The sequence below is a fragment of the Polyodon spathula genome, chromosome 17 (assembly GCF_017654505.1).
Source record: "Polyodon spathula isolate WHYD16114869_AA chromosome 17, ASM1765450v1, whole genome shotgun sequence".
In the NCBI taxonomy this organism is placed as follows: domain Eukaryota; kingdom Metazoa; phylum Chordata; class Actinopteri; order Acipenseriformes; family Polyodontidae; genus Polyodon; species Polyodon spathula.
Window position 1 is genome coordinate 11,508,691 of NC_054550.1, and position 25,080 is coordinate 11,533,770.

Consider the following 25,080-nt stretch of genomic DNA (forward strand, 5'->3'; position numbering starts at 1 on the left):
GTGTTTTCTCGAGGCTGACAGTTCGGACAACAGACATCTGCTCCTGGTGGCTGATATCTGGGGTGCATTCCAAAATGGTTGCAAAATACTTTGACGCTTTGATGTCAGCCACCATTGCGTTCAGTATTCTCTCACTGATACAGCAGATCAGTTTATTTTGGATTATGTTTCCTAAGTATGTGGTATGATAAAGATTCTCTTCACTGTCTATCGGTCTGACATGTTCTTTTAAAACAGGGTCAAATTTAGCAAGTAGCTCTACTTCGTTGAAGAAGTTTCCATTGTAACGATCATGTAAAGTGTTAACAGTCCCCTGGAAAGCCAGGTTCCTCTCTGCTAAGGACTGAATGATGCAAACTAACCAAGTTAGTATGTCTCGTCACTGCTTCTTCTCGGCTTCCATGAGGGAGATTTCAGTCTGATCTATCGTTTTCCCTTTTTTAAGACGGAGCTCACCAGGTTTTTCATGTGATCTGGGCTGTTTTCATGTTGCTTCAATAAGATGCCAATATTGACCCAGTCATGTTGTCCCTCTTAAAAGACTTAAAATACTTCTTTGAGAACAATTTACAGCTAAAGCAGTGGACTGCATTGTTCTTTTTGGAGTAGGTGAGCCAACTATGCTAAATTTAGATTTTGATGAGTGTTCTCTATAAGTAATGGTGATGAGAGGTTCTGCCGTCACGTCTTTTGGGGAATCTGTATTCTGGACCTCCCTGCACTGGCCCTCTGATTACCAGATGAGTCCTTACTGAATGTGACAGGACTGATGGCCACTCAGCATGATCAACTGGTGGGCCTGTAGGGAAAATTAATAAAGAGAATTCTTTGTTTTAGTTACTAAGGCATTTTTGGAAATAGATATTCCTCACATTGCAAAGCAAATAGTTTAATCAGTATGACACAACAATAGAGCAGGCAAGGGCCCTTTGCAGTAAACTCACCAGCAGTGTCAGCATGACATCTCTGGCACCAGCAGCAGAGGGGGTAGGTGGTGTGGTTGTTGTCCCCAAAGGTGTGCCCTCATCACCATCAGTGGAGGTAGAAGGACCTGCTATGAAACAAAGAAAATAAATATCAGTTTGAATCCACAGAGTTATTTTATGAATGGAGAATGCTCTCACTTTGGAGGGCATGGTCATATTTGTCAATGTGCCACAACAATAGAGCAGGCAAGGGCCCTTTGCAGTAAACTCACCAGCAGTGTCATCAGTGGAGGTGGATTGACCTGCTAAATGCGCAGTATCAGTGGTCCCAGGAAAGGTAGGTGGTCTTGGTTGAGCTCAGGATGCTCCATCAAAATACTTCAGTAGCGCTCCTGAAGAGGTTATACATGTATTAAAACTTTATGGACACAGCATGTTGTGAATTAGAAATGTTTTACACCCATGTATTATACACAATTACCTGCATACTAGGCCTAGCTGTTGTTCTCACACTGCAGTAATAATCTACCTGATTAGTACGACAACAAATAAAATTGCAAAATATTCATACAATTAAACAAGAACCCAAGGTCAGCCAGATATGGCTCATTCATAAGAATAATGAAAATAATAATTCCAACAATTGTAAACATGCAATGGTCTATCATTAATTATTTTGTGAAATAATTTAGTAGCCCTGCATTTCCCCATCTCATTTGCTACCAATGACATACGTTTAGTGGTTTACAAATGCTTGCCCCAGGCTTAGTCAGCAGCATCCCATCATGTGTAGTCTGAAGTCTGTCAGTCAACAAAGGTCCTGACTGATATTTGGCAAAGTGCCCGCCCCTGTGTGTATTTTGTGTTGTGTGTTAATGTTGGTGTATAGCCATTGGTACACGGGATGTAAACGGGGTCTGTGTAACATGAGTGTTTAAAATGTATATTTGTATTTAGGTACGAGGAATGCACAGCACTTCACGTGCAAGTAAAAAGTAATAATATGTGAGCACGTGGAATTGCACTTTATTAAGTGCAGTTGTACCGCGACTCCAATTGAATGATTGATTAGCAATCGAGTCTCGGTACAGCTGTATAAAAGCAGCATGTTTTCACTCACTCGGAGTTGTGTGTTCGGTGAGTGGAGAACGGGACTGGAGACGGAGGTAATAATGTAAAGTTAATAAGTAAAATATCTACTCACTGTGGTTGTCTGTGTAGTTCGTTTTGTTTGTCTTTTTGTTTTGGCAACGAGTGCCGTGTCCTGTATTTTTGTTTGTACAACCTTTTTATTTACTGTTCTGTTCACTCGTTAAATGCTGAGCGAAACCATTTGCTCAGCTCCACCAAACTCCACCTCTCTTGTTGTTTATTTCCTTGCTCTGGTCTGACGCCACCCACTCAGGCCATCTTTGTGACACACATCTAGCAGGTTTAGTGTATAAAATAACCCTATAGAGCTAGCTACAATTGCCATTTGCTGATTTTAACTTACTAGCTAACTAGCTCCCTTGATCATTGATGCTGCAGAAGCTAGCTTAGCTGGCTAGTAGCTAGGATTAAATTTGTATTGAGGCAAAAAATAAAACATTGATCAAACCTCTTGCAGATCCTGTTCATGTTACAAAGGTAAAAGTTATCATCTTATAAAGCCTGAAGACTGTTCATGCAAACTGCAAAGCAACATTAAATCCCTTGGATGATGTTAACGTTAAAATGTGATGAGCCATATTATTTCAAAGATTAAAACTAATTGTCTCCCAGCAAAACCACAGCAACCTAAAATGACCATATTCATAGTGTCAGAAATATGTGATTTTTAAAAGGACAAAAGTATAACATCAATATTAATAAGTAGATGGGTTCATACCTTTTATTGACTTGCATTTGGTTCACTGCTACTTAAGTTGCCTTACACTGCTGGGAGTGGTAACTGCTGCTGACTGGTAAGACTGGTGTGGACACTGTAACTGGTGCTGACACTGACTCATGCATTGATCGAGTTTAGCACACAGTTTCTCACTCAATTCTAATATTCTTTTGTCAATATAAATCAACGATAGGAAGTAGTACAGTACTTCAGGGGGGGAAACCAATTGCCGAGGTCCTGGTGCTGCCTAGTGCCCAGGCCTGGTCGCTATAGATGACCTTACTGCTATAAGAAAACGCTATGCTATGACAGGTAGGGTGATAATTGGATGAGCTGACTGTCCATTTAAAAAACATACAGCCAGCTATCCTGTGGGCCTCGACTGCCTAAATGGACGCTACCCGCCTGGGCACAGCCAGTATGCAAGCAAGTTACAGCAATAGAAACAAAGCAAAATCAAATAACCTTTCTCTTGTTGTTTTCCTTCTTCAGTTTTTCTCTTTTTACGCTTCTTCGCGCCAGATTGCTACGTTCTTGATATTTTTTCAGCCATAATTTGGTTGCAATCCTCAAAGAAGCTGATCTTTTTTTTCCCCCACAGCCAAATGTTAGCAGACAAACCAAACACAATGCAGCTGCAGGTGGAAGGTGGCAGGTGGCAGGTAGCTAGCGCATGCATGAATGATGCATGATTCCATGATGGTCCTGGGCATGACTCACTCACAAACAAAATCTGTAAATTCTTTGAAAACTGATCACTGTGATCATTTATGAAAATCAATTTAAAAGAAAATATATTTTTATTTATTTATTTATTTGCTAGGGAACCCGTAGCGCCGAGGGGCCCTAAGCGGCCGCTTATGTTGCTTATGCCTAGAAACGGCACTGGTGGTCAGACAAGACCAAATTGGAACTTTTTGGTCTAAATGCCAAGCGTTACGTTTGGTGCAGACCTGACACAGCACATCTCCCAGTCAACATGGTGGTGGCAGCATATATATATCTACATATTGAGCATACACTGCGGTTTCATGCAACAGTTACCGTGGTGACCAAACGTGTGTGAGTACTGTTGTGAAAAAAAAAAAAAAAACTGGATAAAATTAACAGTTGCATTCAAAAAAAGGTTGAACACCGAAAACCAAAATAGACATGCATTAAAAAAATGCCCTGAAAACTTAACTTAAAAAAACTATTTAAATGAATCAATAAGCTTAATAATTAAGGTAAAAAGAAAATGCAAAGGTTACTCCAATAACCCTACTTTATCACATCGTATTACAGTCACATCGTAGAGAGCCTAAATAAGCACAGCAATTTACCAGAATAAAAAGCAGTCATGAAAAAGAAAATGTAGAACATAAAGCGCAACCAGATATAGTCAAAGAAGACAACATGTTATTTAAATTCTTTGTTGTATTATATATTTAAGGTAAGGCAAGTTTATTTTTCTGTTAAAAGTGTTCCCGGCTATAATGTTCTGCTGCCCGGCTGTACAAAATAATATATATATATATATATATATATATATATATATATATATATATATATATATATATATATATATATATAGACACACACACACACACACAGTGCCTTGCAAAAGTATTCAGACCCTTGACCATTTCTCTCATATTACTGAATTGCAAATGGTACATTGAAATTTCGTTCTGTTCGATAATTTTTTTTAAAACACTTAAACTCAGAATCAATTATTGTAAGGTGACATTGGTTTTATTTTGGGAAATATTTTTAAGAAAAATAAAAAACTGAAATATCTTGTTTGCATAAGTATTCAACCCCTGTGCTGTGGAAGCTCCCAGTTTGCACCGATGAAAGAAATTGCCCTAACGAGGACACAATTACCTTACCATTGGCCTCCACCTGTGAATCATTAAAGATGCTGTCACATTTTCTGGATAAAAACCCCACTGTTGAAGGATCATTAGTAAGGCTGTGAATCCAAAGAGACCATAGAGCATTCTACAGAAGTTAGAGATAAAGTAATAGAAATGCATAGATTAGGGAAAGGGTACAAAATAATATCCATGTGTTTGGATATCCCAGTGAGCACAGTTGGATCAATAATCAGGAAGTGGAAGCTGCATCACACCAGCCAGGCACTGCCAAGAAAAGGCCGTCCCTCAAAACTCAACGCTCCAACAAGAAGGAGACTTGTGAGAGAAGCCACAGAGAGGCCAACAATCACTTTGAAGGAGCTATAGAGTTCAGTGGCTGGGAGTGGAGTAATGGTGCACCAGTCAACCATATCAAGAGCTCTGCATAACACTGGCCTGTATGGAGGGTGGCAAGAATGAAGCTGTTACTCAAAGTACCATCTGAAAGCACGTCTGGAGTTTGCCAGAAAGCATGAGAGTGACCCAGCTGCAATGTGGGAAAAGGTTTTGTGGTCAGATGAGACCAAGATAGAGCTTTTTGGCCAAAACTCAAAGCGCTATGTGTGGCGCAAACCTAACACTGCCCATGCCTCAAGACACACCATCCCTACAGTGAAGTATGGTGGTGGCAGAATCATGCTGTGGAGATGCTTCTCAGCAGCAGGAACTGGGCATCTTGTTACAATTAAAGGAAGAATGGATGGAGCAAAATACAAGAAAATACTGCAAGAGAATCTGCTTCAGTCCACTAAAAAACTGAAGCTTGGGAGGAAATTCACCTTTCAGCAGGACAATGATCCAAGCACAAGGCCAAAGCAACACTGGAGTGGCTCAAGAACAAAAAGGTGAATGTCCTACAGGGCCCAGTCAAAGTCCTGATCTCAATCCCATTGAGAATCTGTGGCACTATTTGAAAATTGTGGTCCACAAGCGTCGTCCAACCAACATGAACAACCTGGAGCAAATCTGCCAAGAAGAATGGGCCAAAATCACTCTGACACTGTGTGCAAAGCTGGTACATACTTACCCCAAAAGACTTAAAGCTGTTATTGCAGCGAAAGGTGGCTCTACCAAATATTAATGTGTGGGGGTTGAATACTTATGCAAGCAAGATATTTCAGTTTTTTATTTTTCTTAAAAATATTTCCCAACATAAAACCAATGTCACCTTACAATAATTGATTTTGAGTTTAAGTGTTTTAAAAAAAAAATATCGAACAGAACAAAATTTCAATGTACCATTTGTAATTCAGTAATATGAGAGAATTGGTCAGGGGTCTGAATACTTTTGCAAGGCATATATATATATATATATATATATATATATTAGATATATATATTATATATAATATATAGTGGGAGGTTTGACATGGTATATTAGTGTCATATATATATATATAATATATAATATCATATATATTATCACCATTCAAGCTGTGTGTAGTGGTGCAAATTCTTCAAAAACAACACTGCGCAAAAGATTTATTTACAAAAATAATTCATGATCTCATCTTCGAGACATAAACTAAACTTTTAACACACACCTAACTGAAACAGGATGTCTAAGCTGTTTAGCTGTAAATTTTTATCTCTTTAAAGTATTTTTTCAATTTTTCAATTTTTGTTTATTTTTTTTCTCTCAAACCGTAATCTTTATTCACATTTGTTCCATTCCTTTCAGACCAAAAACTACAACACCACAGGTCTTATATATACCCCACCTGTAATTGTTTAACAGTCAACCTAAATTGATTACACAGACACAGTTACCTTATTAAATTGATTTCACAGACCTTGTTTTATATATGTTCTGTAAAAGGGAATAATGCTTTACTCAGCCATAAGCTAACATCCCTTCTGTTCCTTTGCTACAATTTTCTATTATTATAGTGTAGAAGTGTGTATTTACTTTACAATTCCAGGTTAGGGGCTAGTTAAGTACAGCGAGAGATCCGAAGGGGGTTCTTAAAAGCAGATATTGGACACTACAATCCACTGCACTTCATCTAGGAAACCAGTTTCCTTTTCCATGAGGCTTTTAAACACCCTGTGGCTACTTTCAAGCCTGCCAAATTCCTACTCACCGTCTCCTGTTGCTACGGAGGTTGGTTCTGTCAAACACGAACCTTTCCTCGGGTCACATATCAGAGGTAGAAAACAGCTTTGCTCTACTTTTCTGGGTGGATGTAAGAAGTACCACATTTGTTCCTCGTGGTCCAGCCGACTGAGTCCTCTGAGTTATTTGTACATTGTTCGACTGCTAGAGTAATGTTTACAAGTAGTTCTTGGATAAAACTGCCTTGCGCACATTTTGGGTTAAAAATAGTACAACTCTGTAAAAATGATTCTTCATATCATACCTGCTTTTGTAATATTTAATTTATATTTAAAATACTATCATTTGTATTCTCTGTTATTCTCTATTGGTGTTTTACTTTAGATCATTATTTCTATAAAACGTACTCTTTTAATTGATCAATTGTGGATTCGTCAGGAAACTATGGATTAAATGGATTGAAACGTGGTGCCAACGTGATTAATCGTCCATAACTATTAAACATTCAATAGTGATACATTTAGAAATACAAGAAGAAACTTAATAAATGAATGACAGACATTTCGACTAGAAGTCTTTTTCAATGTCAGTGATTAAGAATACAATTGACATGTATTTTGTAATGTATAAAAGCTGTATCTCCCTGTTATCAATCTATTTCTTTAAAATACACTTTGACAAGAGAAAGACGCAGTCAAACTTTCTCAAAGAATTTAAGTATCATTAGTGTTTCTGTAGTTATAGATTAGCAGAACCAGTTTAAATCACAATGGGTAAGACAGAAGTCAGATCTGACAGCTGTTGATAGAGGCTGTGGTGCTGTACTGACAGGTGCTTCTATAATCAAGGATGCACACATTACTGATGTTTCACGAGGAACAGCCTCAAGCTCTTTGGCCTCTTGTCACTTGAACTCGGGAGATTTAAAGTTTTATTTGTATAAAAACATATATATAGTTTGATATTCAATAAACTGCTATAGACTGTTGTCCATATGAGTGAATATCACATTTTCGTTGATTCACAGAAAAATACAGTCTTATGAATTTGTGATTAGTATATGTAGACCAGTTTGTCTGGATACTGGATAGAATTTTTAAATTTATTTATAGTGAGTACTTGTTTTTTTCATGTTGACCTCTTTACAGGCACACCAAAGACCTGCAATGATCTCTTTCAATGGGCTGGTGTGTACTAAGTACAAAAATGTTTTATGGATGTTCTGTATGGAACATGGCAGTTTTTCTAACATTATTTTAAGGTTGCCACTAGATGGCGCCCAAACTAAGAAGTGCAGTAGTACCTGAAAATCAGCATGTAAAACGATTTCATGATTTGTAGGAAATGAAAATGCAATTAGAAGTTATACCAGCACATTGTCTCAGTTGATCCAGGAATTCTATTTTTCATAGGATAAGTCAAAGCATTACACTAGAGCTATGAATTTAGGTTGAGAGAACTGAATTTATTTAGCCTAGAACAAAATATTGTTTAGGGCAGACTTGATTGAAGTCTTTAAAATCTTAACAGAAGTTGATAAAGCTAACCTAAAGACATTACTTTCGGCACAGCACAGAAACAGGACTAGAGGACACACAGCTGGAAATCGAGTGAAGACTTAGGGCATAGGGTAGGACATGTTTCTTCACACAGACTGGTGAGGGTATGGAATGGGCCACCTAGTTATGTTGTTAATGCTGAATGATTGGCTTCCTTTACAAAGTTTTGAGATTAACCAGCTTCTAGGAACTGGATGAGCACTGATCGCCAGAATGGCCTCCATTCCTTACATTTAACTTTCTACCTTGTATCAGGTGTTTAGATCAGCTAAACAGCACCAGATTTGTCACATCTGTCTAAAGAGAGGTGTGTCTAAAGAGGTGTGTCTTTTGTTAGGAAACCATTAACACTGGTTACAGGTTAAAAACCATGAAACATTTATTTGCAACATAAAGAAATATCAAAACATAGCATACATAAACTTTAATATATTTATACACATACAGTTCAAAGTAATAACTCAGTAAAATAAAAGGCCATACTGTGACAAAATATTTCTATTACATGCTTCACAGTATGTCATTTTGCAAAAAAAAAAACCCTAACAAAAATAGATATCATTTTATAGGATAAAATGTATAGTTTGGTATACAGTGATCTGCACCTTTCCTCTGCTTGTCGGCCCCATGCTATCTCCAGGTGGTCTCCCTTGATGATAGGACTGCAAGACATACAAAAATAATCTAAGTGACCTTTTTTATTTGTTTTGAAATAGTTGCTTAAGCTCTCCAGGTACACACTGTAAAACGGGAGCATGCATCGTTGTTACAAGAGAAGATTAAAATAGGAATAATCACAGCTGCCAAAGATGGCAAATATTTTGTTTAGATGTTGAAAGTCCTCTTTGTATCCCTTAGGAGAGAAGTACATAAAGCACACCTTCCACCAATAGACAGTTTGACCCCTGATGGACTGAACTTTTGCTCTTGTTACAAGTTTGCTTCATTTTTTTTCAAATCAAACACCAAATATTTGCCTATGAAATTTGCTTTTCGCTATGTTGCAGAAGAATAATTAAACAACTCAAAATGTTAATTTTAAGAACTCACACAAGCACACATTTGTATTTCTCTAATGAAAAAGTGGTGCCATTTTTTCACTGGAAGGAAATTTATTTGGCCCATTAACACTAAAGCTGCCAGGCTCTGTTTAGGTTGCAGTGTAGATATTTGATGTTTTGGGTAGTTTTAGCACAAAATAATTATCATTCAGTTAAACTATAATGACACCACAATTAAAATTAAATGCTTTTAAAGCACCAGTCTAATTAAATTAACTTTGCTCCTTGTAAACCACATGTTAACACATATTCAAGGTTTGGCAAACATATTCTACAAGATCTTTCCAACTTTTATTTACTATTATTTAACTAAATTTGCTATTGATTAAAGTGTTTTTGTATTTCAAGTTGCCAAACAAAAAAATGCAGTTCCAAATATCTTATAAGAACTTGTTCATACTTGGTTTATGGGGGTTTGGTTTACTTTGGTTAGCTAGGAAAGGGGTGTGAATAATAAAGCTCAACAGATAAACCTGAAGTGTGTCTGGGCTGAGTATTAGTGTACAGCATTGATAAAAACACTTTGATGTAATGTTTATATATCAAAGGGTTTTTAAGATCGGGTGTTAAAAAGTTAGTGGGGATTAAATTAATGTAAAACTAAGGTCTACAGAGCAATGATAAAAACATATATTTTCTTATTGTGTGCTTTTGATTTTTTTCTTCATGAAAAGTCTTTTTCTATTGTAACAGTCATGCATGGTTCCAGATAGTAGTGTAGTGTAGTTATTTACTTGTGGCTATGCTGAGACCATCAAGCTCATTTCACTTGTGACCTAAGTGGGATTCAAGGTGAAAGGCATTCTAGTGAATTAGTCTGCTGTGTTACCGAGTCCCTCAGCAACGCAAAGCCTGGTCCATCAGCAAACAAAACAAATAAAGTGTAAAGTGCAGTGTGTACACGCGTGAACTTAGTGAACCATGAAAAGGGGCTCTACTTCACATCTAAACAAACTCCACATGTTTACTTTCAGGTAAGTGCACACAATACCAATACAAACCAACTGTTTGTAATGAGCCCATTGTCCATACACCCTAATAAACACAGCTTCCCATTTTTGGAGTGTATTTAAAACATCAAGAGATATTGCCGATCTTACCACAAATTATTATGTGAGGATAGCCCCAAGCCATTAGTTAACTGTGGTGTTAAACTGAAGGAATGGGTAGTGCCTGACAACTTTAGGGTTAAAATAAACCCAGATCCTCAGTTTGGTGTTGTGGAATCAAAACATACAACTATGAAAACAGGATTGGCTTAAAAGATTACCAGCACAGCAGGCATGACCTCTTATACTTTCTGACTGTGCCAAAGAACACTTGTAATAGTATTGGCTTAAATGCAGGTGTATCACAAATAACATACAATTTGAGGAAAGATTACAATTACAATTTGTAATGAATGTCTGTATCTGTATAAACTACAGAAGTTTACAGTCATATTATTTACAGCTGTCGCGCAACCCCTGTAGGATAATAAGACTGTGTAGATAACAAACACAAACATTTTTAACAACTTCGCCTCAGCTGTGCAAAATCAGCAGATCAAAAAAAGTGTGCTTCTCAAAATGGCACAGGGAGATTTCATGGCACATCTGGGAGAATGTTGGACAAAGTCAAAGCCTTTTACAATGTCCTGGTTTTTCCAAATTTTTACAGCATTTTGGATTTTAAAATGTATTTGACAGTTTCTTTTGGATTGGATGCAAAATGTCTCAGTATAAGATAAAAACCATTGCTGAACCAGTAGCAAGTCATTGTGGCAGTAAAGTTAACCCAGAGAAAGCAGAGAGAGAGGAGAGAGAGGAGAGAGAGAGAGAGAGAGAGAGAGAGAGAGAGAGAGAGAGAGAGAGAGAGAGAGGGATAGTCTGTAACCCTGGCAAAGTGGGAACCCAGAGTCTCTGTCATGCAGGCGTTCCAAGGTACCCCCAGAGTCATGCTGAGCTCGGCAAGGCTGGCTAAAAGCTGGCAGGCAGCAGGCAGCAGGCAGTTCAAACATACACACCCTCTGGATTCAAGCTGGACACCAGTGGATTCTGGAGGTTGCGAGGGTTACCCAGGAACTGTTTAGCTGTGGGCCGTGGAGGGGAGTCTGTGTTGGGGATTGGAGAATCTGCAAACAGAATATTTATCAGTTACGATAACTAAGCACCTTACCAGTAAGAAAGTTCGCATTGCAGTTTATTACTTTCTCCAAAGGTAGTTGGGACAAAAGCGTTCTTCCCCATTGAAACCTGCTAGCCACTTTTTAATTCTCGAACCACTTATAATGCCTCTTTCCCACTACCTTTTACCAGGTATAGCTGAGCTGGCCGGTCTGGACGAGGTGTAGTTAAAGATGGCTGGCTGCGTTCCAGAGTCATTTTGTCAGGTATAGCTGACTGAGTAAGTAGTAGTGCAGCAGTAAAGGTCACATTGTTATTATCTTTAATCTTCTTGTATTCATTTTTCAATGTTTGTATTGTATCTCAACACAAAATAGCGGTGTGATTGATTCCCTGCTGCTGCAGAATTTCCGTGATTTTGTTAAACACTATTACATTTCAAACTGTGCCTAACAGCTGCTCATGAATGTGGTTTTACACCCAAATGTTGTGGAGAGCTGTCATTTCTTCTGCATCGCACAAAGCAATAACTTTGTTTTGAACACAGCTTACAGCCACAATTGTTCAAAACAGTTTGTCTCTTAACACACGTCAAAATTTGACCCTGGGGTATGAGATACTAAACTGTACTGTCTGATGTGTAGCTGAGGTATAACCTCAGTGGAAACACCCTCCAGCTACTCCTCACCCAGACCGGCCAGCTCAGCTGTACCTGGGGAAAGGCAGTGGAAACGAGGCAGCAGTCTTCTAGCATTCTAGAAGCCTGCTACTTTTTCCATATTTGTTTTAAGTTCTGGGGATAACATTTTACAGAAAATTCCACAGCATTTCAGCAGGGAGTACTACTGCAGCTGTTATTTTGTCTAACTGGCCACACAGCCATATGTAGCAATGCTGTAGCATAAGGCATGGTGTTTTGTAATATCTTTTACTTCTGAAATTCACAATGCTTACCAATGCTCTTCCATGCTTTCACTATGCTTTATTAAACTTTGCTATGCTTTTACTGTAGGAAACTTGTATCAGGGCTTTAGAACAGTGAGGGGAAGCTCCCATGACACGTGGAAGTACAGTTTACTAATTTAAATACAAACGTGAGAAGGGGAGAGACTGAAATGCCTGTGGAAGAGAGAGGCTCTGTACCCCCATTTGTGTGGCTGTATGGCAGAGGCTCTGCAGGTCTGTCCTGCTGCTCTGCATGCTCGCTCTGGGGGTTCTGGGCTGTTACGGGGGTCCCAGTCTGCTGGATGAACTGCTGGAGGTTACACTGCCTCAGCTCCTTGTTCAGCTCCCCCTCCTCCTGTTGCTTCATCTGGAGAAAGAAATAAATTTAGGATTCAGACACTCACAACTAAAAACAGATCTGTGACAGGCAACCACTATAGAGCAGCAATGCATACAATACAGCCTTGAATATCCGAACTCCTCCTTGCTACTTGATGTGTGCAGTGCTCTTCTGCCTTGCTATTATTCTGTCACAATCACTGTTATTTATGGTATTGCAGTATTGTGCATTATGTATTCAAAGGTAAAGGGGTTGTATAATATCTTTATACAAGTTATAAAGTCATATGAACAATTTCAGTCTGATTTTACAAACAATTCGATTATCCAAATACCCCCTGGTACCAATCAGTTTGAATTACAGATGTTTTACTGTATTAGAGTACAGTAAAGCCCATCATTTTCAGAGAATTTATTTTAAAAAAAAGTAGAAATGCGTGCAAATAATTAATTTCCCAGTTTTATTTTTATTTTTTTTTTTTGATACACACTAGGAGTAATATTAGGGGGACAGATGGAAAAGCAGCTCGTCTGCTTTAACTCGCTGTGAAAGCAACTGTCTGGGTGTCCGTGAAAAGTAGGCGATGTTCCCATTCCAGCCCTGACCAGCACATTCACGCTCCAGAGAAGAAAGAAGTGCACAAAAGGAATCTGCATGGACGGAGCAGCTATCCAGTTTCCACATAACACACATAACTGTCCACTGAAGCCCCAGGTTTATATTTCTTCCAAGTCCAAGTAGACTTCATACCTCCAGGTCAGACACCTGAATAATGTATTCAATGGCTTGCACAAAACCATACAGTTGCCATGTATTAAAATGGAGATTCACATTGTGTCCACATGGGGGCATTGTATACATAATATCCTACTGGAATCAGGACCTACTGTGGGATCTGGAAAACTCTGTTAGCTTATGATAGTTCAGACTACTATTTGTACCCTGGGCTGTTCTAAAAATGACAGAAATATGTTCCAGGTGTTACTCATCTTAGCAGTGAAGTATTTTGGAATGCTGCTGCTTGGGAATTGAACATGCCAGGACTCACCATCATTAGGAATGTTTGGACGAGCGTGCAGGTTGAGGGGAAGTCATTTTCAGGCTGAACAAACATTTGTTCAATTTGCCAATTGTAGCATCTGATTTGACACTCATATCTCATGTACGTATTGTCAATGGACAAGGTTCAATAAGTGACGGCCAAAAATGAAATATTTCCTATGGAAGTTGTTTCACCTTTAATGGAACTACCATAGGGCCAGTCTGAGCACACCTCCCTCTAAGGTTAGATGAGAAAGAAATGATTGCTAAATGTTATATTTGCAGAAATGAACTTGTGTATTACCACATGCTTATTTTGTCCATGTGTAATCCTATGTAGGCCCACTTGTGCACAATTTTAAGGTCCCTTTTCCTGCTGTTCATCGTTTTTTTAATATTAGCGGCAACATATTTTTGTCAAAAAAAACTGTAACCCACATAAATTTACTGAATAAAAGAGTAGAAAAATTAGGGGCTTTAATTGATTAAAATTGTCTAATTTCAGAGCTAAATTTGAATGCAAAAGTTCTTACTGTGCAGAATATTTGGGGGAATTCTATATCACATGTGGCTGTGAAAAATCAGTTTAGCGATCGTTCAAACGCTCTGAATAATTGGTTATAGGTTTAGTATTTCTAGAATATAGAAATAGTAAAAGAAATTGAATACATGTTGTCATTTGTTTCTTTTTCAGTATTTCTAAATTCAGCACTATTGAGTGTTAATAGCTATAGATAATACTAGAAGGTCTTACTTGGTTTATTACGGCACATTAAAGGAGCATAAAACCAAGGCTTTATGAACCGTGTCACTAACCACCCTACCCTTTCAATTCAATGCTAGTTTTGATTTGCACAAATTTTAATTTCTGCTGCTTCCCAATGATCACTATAGGTGGAATGCTTAGGCGTGACATACAGCACTATAAATAATTAGGTGTCAGCAGCAGCCACTTCTAATCTAAAGCAGTGGGGCATTCTGTTTCAAAGGTATGTGTGTGCATCAGAGTTGCGGTGTACCTTCAGCAGTGGGATTAATCAGGTTTGTCCCCATACCTGAAGGGTTCTCTCAGCCTCCTGCACGGCTCTCTCTGTGATGCTCAGGGAGGTTTCCAGAGCGATGCTCTGCTTGGTCTTGGCCTCTATCTCGTCCTTCATCCTGGCCAGGGCCTCCTCTGGCTCTATGTGACTCAGTCTCAAGGCGGATTTGCTCTTTTTGGTCTGCTCTGCGCTCTCCAGCTGAATGTTGCGCTCCAGGGCCTCTGACTTGCTGCTGAAGTTGGAAAGTTTGTGGGCGCAGTCCTGCAGGGTCTTGTGGAGGTCATTCAGGTGCCTCTGCATGGCCTGCTCGTTCTCCTGCTCAATCTGCAGCTCGCTCTCCCAGAACTCCCCCTCTTCCAGCTCCACCCCATTCTTCTTGACTTTGAGCTCCAGCAAGGACAGCTCTTCCTCCAGGTCTTGCTCAATCGGCCTCTCCCAGGAATGGATCTCCAATTCCAGGGACTTTATCTGCGATTCCAGAGCGTGAAGCTGCTCCTGCTGTTGCAGCATCTTTTTGAAGATGTCCTCTTTGGAAACGTGGGCAACAGCAGAAGCCTGGTCCCTAGTGTCTCTGGAGTCACCTCCGTTTTGTCTGTGTTGCTGAAATTTACTCCTTGGTGAAAGATCCCCTGTCCCCATAGGTCCCAAACTGAATGTCATGGACTTCTTAGGCTCCCTGCGTTTGGGCAGCTCCTTGCCCTCAGCTTTGTTTTTAACAGGCAGACTTGCCCTGACAAACGTCCTTTCAGGAGGCTGTGTGTCTTTGCTGGAGGAGGGTCGGTCGCTAGCGCTGGGGCCAGTCCGCCGTAGGATGAACTGCACGTCATTGGCGTACTGTCCACAATTTGCCAGAGATTCCAGAGGTTTTTCATTGGCCAGCAGCTGCCTCTCTGTATCCCGCAGTTTCTGAATCAGAACATAGCGTCCCGTTTGACCTAAAAACAGAAAAACACAATTCATCTGACTGTCCTCTTAACATAAATCAAAACAGCAGGGATTAGTCACTGCAATTCTGCAGATTTCAAGCCAAGGGCACTGACTTTTTTGTTGCACAGTATCTAAACGGGAGAACTAAAATAGAACTTTAACAGATTTTAGTTTAAATTCTATTTATTTAATCATTAAACTGGCTTTGAGAAATTCTTATTTATACAGGAGTTTAGTACAAAGTACAGGCAGACTTGTTTAACGCAACCTTTTAGACTACAAATAGGCTAGGCTACATATAAATAGGCTACAAACCTGATTTTTATGTTTTCCAACCTGTAAGTAGCCTATCCATTTTAAAGTATGCATTACAAAACACTTAATTACTTAATTGACCTGAAAACATGGTTAGCAAACAGTGTGTTGTATCAGATATCTTTTTTTTTGTTTGTTTTTTTACTGTAACGTGTTTCTTTAAAAACTGTACTTTTGAGATCTATTCATCAAAAGGAGTTGCACAACAGGTAAGATTTATGGATTTATTTTGCTGGCGACAATCACTTTAACTGTTTTACAGCTAGTTTCAATCCCATTCCCAACCAAGCTCTCGAACTGGATAATGGCCAGACTTGTTATCTGTGATTGCAGGAGCCTCTTACCGATTGCTTGGGCCAGTGCGATCACCACCTCCTGGCATGACGTCTGCTCCGACAAGCCGCACACCACCCTCATAATCCCATCCACCCACACCTTCAGCTCCATTACCAACGCCAGACAGGGGCTCTAGACCATCGCAGTCACTGACCTGGAAGAAAATAAAGCCAAACATAAACAAGCAATTAATGGAGTTATAATGCTCCTCCTTTAAAGCACTATAGTCAGGAGCCACAGTTATGAGACTGTGATACTTATGTTCAGCCTTATAACGAGAATGCAATGTAGAAGGAGGTACAATGGCCCGAGAATACAGCGCAGTGTCTATCCATTGTAGCGGTGATCATATGGGAAAAGGTAGTCGGGTTGTTTGTGTTAAGGCTGAGACCTTTTAAACAGTGTGTGTATAAAATAAAATGCGCATATGAAAATAAATTGGATCTGACTAGTCTGACGGGCACTGAATAAATGGACCGCAAAGGGTTAAGGTAGTGTTTACTGCAGTCACTAAAGAACAAAACCCTTTTGATGATCGGAAAGCGGCTTAGCCATCCGACAAATAGACAGAGATGAGAAGCTTAATAAGTGCTCCTTTCCAGGGGAACTCTTTTGTTTGTTTGACTACTTATTGCCAGTTTTTTATTTTTCTTAAAAATATTTCCCAACATAAAACCAATGTCACCTTACAATAACTGATTCTGAGTTTCAGTATTTAAAAAAAAAAAATCGAACAGAATGAAATTTCAATGTACCATTTGTAATTCAGTAATATGAGAGAATTGGTCAGGGGTCTGAATACTTTTGCAAGGCACTGTGTGTGTGTGTGTGTGTGTGTGTGTGTGTATATATATATATGTATATCATTTATAAAAAAAAAAAAAAAAAAAAAGGAACAAAATATACAAGGCACAGACAGGAACCAAATTAAAAGGTTCAAACAAAACAAATCAAACAAAACAAACTATTCAGGCTGGGAATTTGCCTTCACTGAATATACTCCTGGTTAAAGAAATGGGCTTGTAACCAGCAGGTCCCCGATTCAAATCCCAGCTCAGCCACTAACTCATTGTGTGACCCTAAGCAAGTCACTTAACCTCCTTGTGCTCTGTCTTTTGGGTGAGTGTGGGAGGGTAGTGGGTGGAGCTTTTGGGAAGGACCAGAAATGACAGCACACAGGAGCCGGAAATGGAGATTAGTCCTTAGAGCCCTGTACCATCAATGGTATCAGGGCAGGGTTTTATTTTACAAAAACAATAAAAATAGAACAGTCCGGTATTGCAAAAAATAAACAAGAAAACCACCTGGAATACCAGCAATGGTAAAATAAAAAGGTTTGAAATAAAAAGAGTAAACAAAAATGTCACGGTTACAAAATAACCACAAAGGAAGCACTGGGTTTCGTTGTGGTACTGCGGTGGGTTTCCTCTCACCGCTTCTTAGCTCCCTTTCACAGATCAATGGCCAGTCCTCGGTTCCTCACTCCAGTAATCCAACAGTGTCCAAGATTTTCAAGCTTCTGTGAATAACAGCAGTGAATGAAAGCAACAAAGCAAGCCCAGCATGTGTTTTCAGTTCAGCCCAGACAGCGCGAATGGCAAAACCATACTGCTTAAATACTGCCAAGTCCCACCCCTGCAATCAGCACGCTGCCCCACGTCAGCCAATCAACGAGAACAGCACAGCTGATTGCAATGATGGGACCCGACGGCTGCATGGTTCTACCTTGGGCCAAGATGGCTGCCTGACCCGGAACTTCCTGCATGGTCAGAGTTCAGCCTCCTGATCCAATCACGGTCAACCCTACACAGCGCTGCCGGTGGTCGGGAGGGCAAATTACGACAGGGACTCTTTCCAGTCCTGTCACAGTGAGGCATTGTTGTAAGTGACTCTGCATAGTTCACACACCCTAGTCTCGCATCTTGTAAAGTGCTTTGTGATGATGGTCCACTATAAAAGGCGCTATATAAAGATTATTATTATATAGCATGAGGCTGGGGCTTGAGTGACTATCAGTTATTCAATCAGCCACATTCTCCTCGCAGATTCTGGCAGGGATGGAATTAAACACATCCCTGCAAAACTTATATTCAAATTAATTCATCTTTATTTACACAAAAATACAACAACCCTACACAAACACACTATTTACACCCGCAGGGCTTCAGTCCTGCCACATACATACACACACACACACACACACACACACACACACACACACACACACACACACACACATATATACACACAAATGATCTGTTCCATATTATACGAGTTGTTTAACACTACACAGCACATAACTCTATTGATTTGTATGTATTGTTATGTAAACGCTCTTTGATCCTATGACCCTGAATATAGCCCTTACTTATTAATGGCCTGTGATACTGATAAGTGCAACCTTCCTGCCTTAGGGATCAATTCGGGTTCTACTGCTGTAGACAAAGATAATAGACTTGCTGTTCCATCACATGCTGAAGCTGAAAATGGGTGAGGCCATTACAGTGCAATGAATAAAAAAAACAACCAAGTTAACCACTGACCCTGTCTCTTATGATCTGATATATCAGTCAAAGTGTGATTGCCAGCCTAATATCGTAAGAGACAGAATCAACTGGGTGTGACAGCTACACCCAGAGCAGCTCTGTGCTCACGCCTGAGAGCTCATTCATACTGCTTCCACTGGCTGCAGGGCATATTTCAAACAGATTTGCTTTGTCAATGAGAAGCTGAGATAGCCACAGGAGCTGTATAAATGAAACAATGCAAAAAGAGTAACAGTACATGGGCGATATCATTTTGTACTCCCTTATAAATTACTCAAATAAAATGATTTTGATTATGTTACATGAATAATGCATTTATAATTTCTATATGATTTATCAGGAATAAGTTATCGTAAAAAAATTAAGTAATTTATAAGGGAGTTCATCAACCACCTAACTATAGTGAAACATTCAATCATAATTCATAAAAGTAAACCCAAGATAAGCACATGACTTCCCTGGAATCAAGAATCACAAATATATGTCCAGATATCAAAGCTAAGCTCAAAGCTAGTTAGAACCAGTTATAGAGTCGTTAGAATGGTTTTATTTTTCTTTTAACAACTGCCTGGGCTTTGCAGTTCAAAATAGGGCACCTGATCTGTTGTAGGATTTGGATATTTACGCTGTTGGCCCTTTGAGAAATAAGAAATTAAGATACATGATCAGAGTATAGAGTAGTTCAAAATGCACTTAGAGCCAATACGCATAACTGGCTTTGTACTATAAACCTCTTAAGAATATGCAAATTGTTGATACTGTCCAATTTATTCAACAAGAACACTACAGCAGGACTATCCTCCAGTCACCTTGCACAAATGTCTGATCCCTTAGTAAACGGATATGTTCTACCAACATGCAGAACACAGTTCCCTTTTGTCCTTTACTTTTTCTTGAAACAGGAGACAAAATACCTGCTTTGTGTTCAAACAAAAGAATAAAGCCATTGCATTCTTGTGTTTCCACTGTTCTTTCCTGTCCAGCAAGTTAGTACTGGAATGCTACTTAACAGGATTGGGATACTGCACACCCTGCATACCTCCAGTATTTCTAAATGGGGACCCAGTCAGAAGATTAAGAACCTGTTCCCAGTAAGTAATTTCCACTCTCTCAGCTGACGGTGACAGAATGGGCATCACAAACTGAGGGACACTTAAACTAAAAGCACTAATCACAGAACTGAGCACATGCAAAATAGTTTTAGACTAAACCGTTTTCGGTGGAAATCAGTCCTGTATAGTAGTTAACGATCGCTTCTTAAGACAACTCTGAATACGCTCTTGTCCCATCAGGTTTAGAATGTCCCTTATAAAAGTTTCCAATAGTAAAAGCATATCAAGTTGTAATAAAGCACAGGTAAGCACTGTTAACCTCAGTGAGGCATGTAAAGCATGTTAAAAAAAAAAAAAAAAGCCAAAATGAGGTAAATGCATAGTACAGCCATGGGAAAGTGTGAACAGGTTGGCTGTAGTGTTGACGTCAGACCCAGAACACCACACAATACTGAGGCTGAAAGGAATGGATATCTACAGCAGATTGGCGTAATAAATGCACTGCAGCGCTTTTATAATTAATAAACAGAAAATAAAAAGGTTGAACAAAACAAAACACTCAAAATAAAGGGCACAATGGCCAAACGAACAGACAAACAAACAAACTGGACAAACAGACAAAGAAGTACCGTTCTGGTTGATAGCCAGCATGTATAGCAATTGTTTAAAATTACTTTTGTTTTTTATTTCTCCTCTATCTCCACACCCGTTCTCCACTCAGGAAAACACTAACCTTGAGTGAGTGAAACGTGCATCTATACATACAGTTGTGCCGTTGTTACTAATTAATTATTCACTTGAATCCCAGCACGTGAACTAATTTGTGTACTCCCGTGCTCACATACTAATACACATTTTATCTGCATGTGAAGTGATTGTGTAATCCCCATGCCTAAATATATATTACAACACCTGTGCTACATAGCCCAATTTATATTCTGTACACCATCCACATATAACAGACCAACATGAAACACAAAATACGCACAGGGGCGGGGCACTGCCACAGAAAGGCATGGTGTCACAAGTGATTTTCAAACCCCTTCTCTCTTAGATAAGGTGCTGGCTCCTATTGAATGGAAGACTTATGCTGCTAAAGTATGTGGCCCTTTGATAGAACCAACTTAATTTCTCCTGGGGTTCCCCACTGAAGATATAGAGGAAACTGAGGTGTTGGAAACCTCTGATATGAAAAATAGTGAATTCTGGCCTACTCAGATATTTTGGGTGGAAGAGATACCTAACAAAATAGCCCCCTGTGATCAAATTGAAATGTACAAACTAAATAGTTTCAGTGCAGGACTATTGCTCCCTGTGGGAATTTCCCTGAAAAGGGGGACATATTTGCATATACCCAGATCAATATGTCAGAGGTGTAGAACAGGGCTGCCACAAGCAGAACCAGAACCCGTATGTTCACATCTGGTAAAGCATTGTAGAATAATGTTTGAATGTGTCCATAATGACTCACAAGTATTATCCTTTTCTCCTCTGAATGTTATAAAAGACAATGTGAAGAGAATTTAATATATGGTATGTAATGTATGGGAGGTAGCACATACAATAAAATGGGCTCAATCAGGTAAACTAGAATGCAAAGATAGGAAAGCTGCTATGAGTTCAAGTATTCTACTATAAGTTCAAGTATTCTGCAAAGACAGGAAAGCTGCTATAAGTTCAAGTATTGTGAGAGACTGTAACACACACCTGTGGTTAGGTTTAAGGACTTTCAGAGCAGAGCCAGAAAAGGATTTTCAGCCCTGATGGGAGCACCTCGATATCTCGGAAGAGAACTGGGTACTGTAGTCAAGAGACCTTAGGAAGAAGAGAAACTGTAAAGGCAAGAATATTCTTGTAAAAACTCTGTATTAATTTAAATTATGCTGAGACAGCTACAAGCAGAAATGTTATTGCAAATAACTGTGTTAGCTTAGTGATGTATTTAGTGAACCATAAAACACTGACATGATTCAACAACTTTGTAAAGCCCCTTGGAATGCTCATGTAGCCAAATTCCTTATCAGCAGTTGCAGCTTCGGACAAGAGGCCTCTTGCTTTTATAAGCTTATCTGTCGTGGTACATGGAATTTCATGGTACAAGAAACTATATTTTAACAACTAAGGCGAAACTTACTGACAGAACAGATGCTTTAACTTAAGGGCCCCTCGCTTCTATATTCTTATCTTATAAAGTGAGAGGAGCTTCATAATACAAGAACATATAATTATTAATTTTAGAGAAAGCATCATATATCATTGTATTAGAAGAGGGGAGACAGCCTAACACTGTGTGTGTGTGTGTGTGTGTGTGTGTGTGTGTGTGTGTTATTAGTTTTAAGGAGTAGCTTATTACCAAGAAATGTAATATTAATGTTACAGATAAGACTGTCTAACGAACCAGCAGGGGCCCCGATATTTGAAAGGTTTGCGTACCGTGCAGAGGGATATGCGCGTCGCAAATGGCCAAGTTGCCATATTCAAAACGTCCTTTTGCATGTCACAATCCATTCTGCGCCGTGCGGAAACATAATGTATGCATCGCACAATACGGGGGGAGTGAACGACAATATGCGTGATCCTGGTATATTCGAAGGTATGCGCCAAGCACAAAACCAGGTTTATGATGTGCAAAATAAAAACTGCTTTAACTCTGCGCACACTACCATTCCAGCACTGACTACAAACAGACAACAATGGGAAACATGGGTAGCATGCAGCGTGTCCGTCGACATGTGGATGTTATTGATGCAAGGCACACCCAGCAACAGCAACTCCTGACATAGGCAAAGATATGCTGAAAGGGTGTACCGGCCTCGGCACACATATGAGGAGCTCAGCAATGCGCAAATCGTGTCCAGGTATCGTCTCGACTCATCTATGTCACATGCTGCATGATGACCTGGCCAGAACAAACCTGCGCAGTCATGCCTTGTCTGAGCAACTGGTAGTGTCTGTCTGTATGTGTATCCTGGCTACCGGGACCTTCTAGAAGGTAGCTGGTGATACAGTGGAGATCACCCAGTCAGCCGTGTCCCTCCACCTCGACAGGTTCATAACCACGTTGCAGGGAGGAGATAATACAGGGTTTTTATAAGGTCGTGCACCTGCCGCGTGTGGTAGGTGCAATTGACTGCACCCATATTGCTATCCGGGCACCTGTTCCAGTTTTCCTGTTCTATCAGGATTCCAGTGGTATTCGGAATAGTGGGAAATTTGAATAGCTATTGCATGCCATGTAAACACAGGGTATTCCAAATAAATCAGTTCGTATTCTGCATACCAGTATCCCAAATACCAAATACCCACTTAGTATTAGGATACTATCGGAATACTAGCCCTTCTAGACACCTTATTCAGAAAACCTTTTTTTTTCTAGACACACGAGTTGTTGTTTTATAATCTGTAATATATAAGACGATGGCTTGTGTGCCCAACAAAGCCTTTGCAAAGACTGTCAGCCTTTTTAATTAAGAAATTGAGTCTCTTCTCAATTCAAATATAAAGAGGGCATTGTGCTTCTGTGCGGGTGTTAATACAGTACACAATTTGTATAAAAAAAAGTATAGTTGGTTGATCTGACAAAGAATGCCTCAAAAGGTCAGTCCATCTTTTCAAATCTGGATTCTATTTGTTTTATATTGATTAGCTAAATGTGGAAACAATTCACTATATCTGTGAAACTTGATACTACTAACTTAAGAAGCAGATCATTCCTAAAACAATCTGAAGTGTTACAGAACCCCATGCAGTGTTTAAGAAACACATTACTTTCCTTTGCTGATTTTGTTGTTGTCCAAATAGCAGCATTTTTTTTCAACATATTCCAGACAGTTTTGGTATCTTTATTCAGGCATTACTGGTAAATAAACTAGGGAATTGCTTTTTTTTCCCCCCCAACTTTTACTCCTGCAACAAAGCTGGTGCTCTGATTAAATGAGTGGCGTATTGTGGGAACATAAAACCAGCACTGCTACAGGAGAGAGCGTAATCTGTAAACACAGCATTTTTTAGTTCTACTGGCAAATGTTCATGGTTGATGTTGAGAATTGTATTTCCCAGTTGATTGTGACCCATGATGTGTGACATAAGATTTAACAAGATTTAACATTGTAACAAACTATTATGAAGTGTACTTTAAATATACACAGGACAAATGTATGCGGCCAGATTGATAGATAACACAACTAATATGAACAAGCCTGTGGCAAAGTGGCTGAGTGGAAACAGGTGCAGGAGTAATGCAATGCGTGAAAGAAATGTTTTTATTGTATTTTTCAGGTCTGGCAACCCAACAATAATCCCCCAGCAATACACACCAATGTGTACTGGACGGGGTAAATAACATGGGAAAAGACAGTCTCAAACAATAAACAATATCCGCCCCACAATAATACAGACACGGTCACCAGTCCTGGGTGCGTGCAGTAGTGCTCATGGTGGGTGATACAAGTTTATATTTGTGACAATGGTGAAGTGCTGTCCGCTTTGGTGCTAGTAATGCATAAGAGAAGACAATTATAAGACAACAAAAAATAACAAACAAAACACTCACTGTACTTTTTAACATGCAACGGGGTCTCTCACAGGCCTTCTTAGTTTATTTACACAAACTAATGCGAAGGAACAGATTACAATTCTCCGTCCCCTTTTATGCTGTCACACATGACCAAGTAAACAAGTGCAACCGCCTCTCCAATCTGAGGCTGCCACGTCATTTCCCTTCGGGGTCAATGTGTAATTGCAACAGAGTCTCGCCCCCTTCCTAGCTGGCCAACTTCCCTTGAACCCTGGGAAAGAACTGTCAGTCCAGCCCGTCCAAGAAACTCTGTTCTTGCTGCTTAGAGCCCTCACAGGTCATGAGGGAGATTTACAACCAAGAATCATTGTATTTCACTCACAAAGTAATTACTACCTTTAGATTTTTCTAGGGAAGTTATCTAAAATAGTCTCTGTAAGTTATTGCTAGACAATAATATGATGTGCTTGTTTAAGTCTGTGATGCTGTCAATAAACGTGAAGGTCCCCATTTCTCTTTGAACTAAAAAGGCTTTTCTCCAAGGTAA

At 39.4% G+C, this 25,080-nt stretch overlaps 1 protein-coding gene across 2 annotated transcripts in view; it reads right to left on the reverse strand.

Annotated features, from left to right (window-relative positions):
• Positions 1 to 8,742: 8,742 nt before the first annotated feature.
• The window catches only part of LOC121329896 (ras association domain-containing protein 8-like), a 36,681-nt gene continuing 20,343 nt past the window's right edge, over positions 8,743 to 25,080 (reverse strand). Inside the window, exons 1-6 of one of the 2 annotated variants that reach the window (XM_041275898.1) lie at positions 17,853 to 17,877; positions 16,428 to 16,573; positions 14,857 to 15,776; positions 12,619 to 12,787; positions 11,376 to 11,483; positions 8,743 to 8,971 (exon numbers count right to left, since the gene is read on the reverse strand). In XM_041275898.1, the coding sequence (XP_041131832.1) occupies positions 8,940 to 8,971; positions 11,376 to 11,483; positions 12,619 to 12,787; positions 14,857 to 15,776; positions 16,428 to 16,530 (1,332 nt within the window). In that variant the 5' untranslated portion in view covers positions 16,531 to 16,573; positions 17,853 to 17,877 and the 3' untranslated portion in view covers positions 8,743 to 8,939. Of the gene's footprint in view, positions 8,972 to 11,375; positions 11,484 to 12,618; positions 12,788 to 14,856; positions 15,777 to 16,427; positions 16,574 to 17,852; positions 17,878 to 25,080 lie in introns of those variants that run through there. The other variant, XM_041275897.1, reaches the window with a different exon arrangement.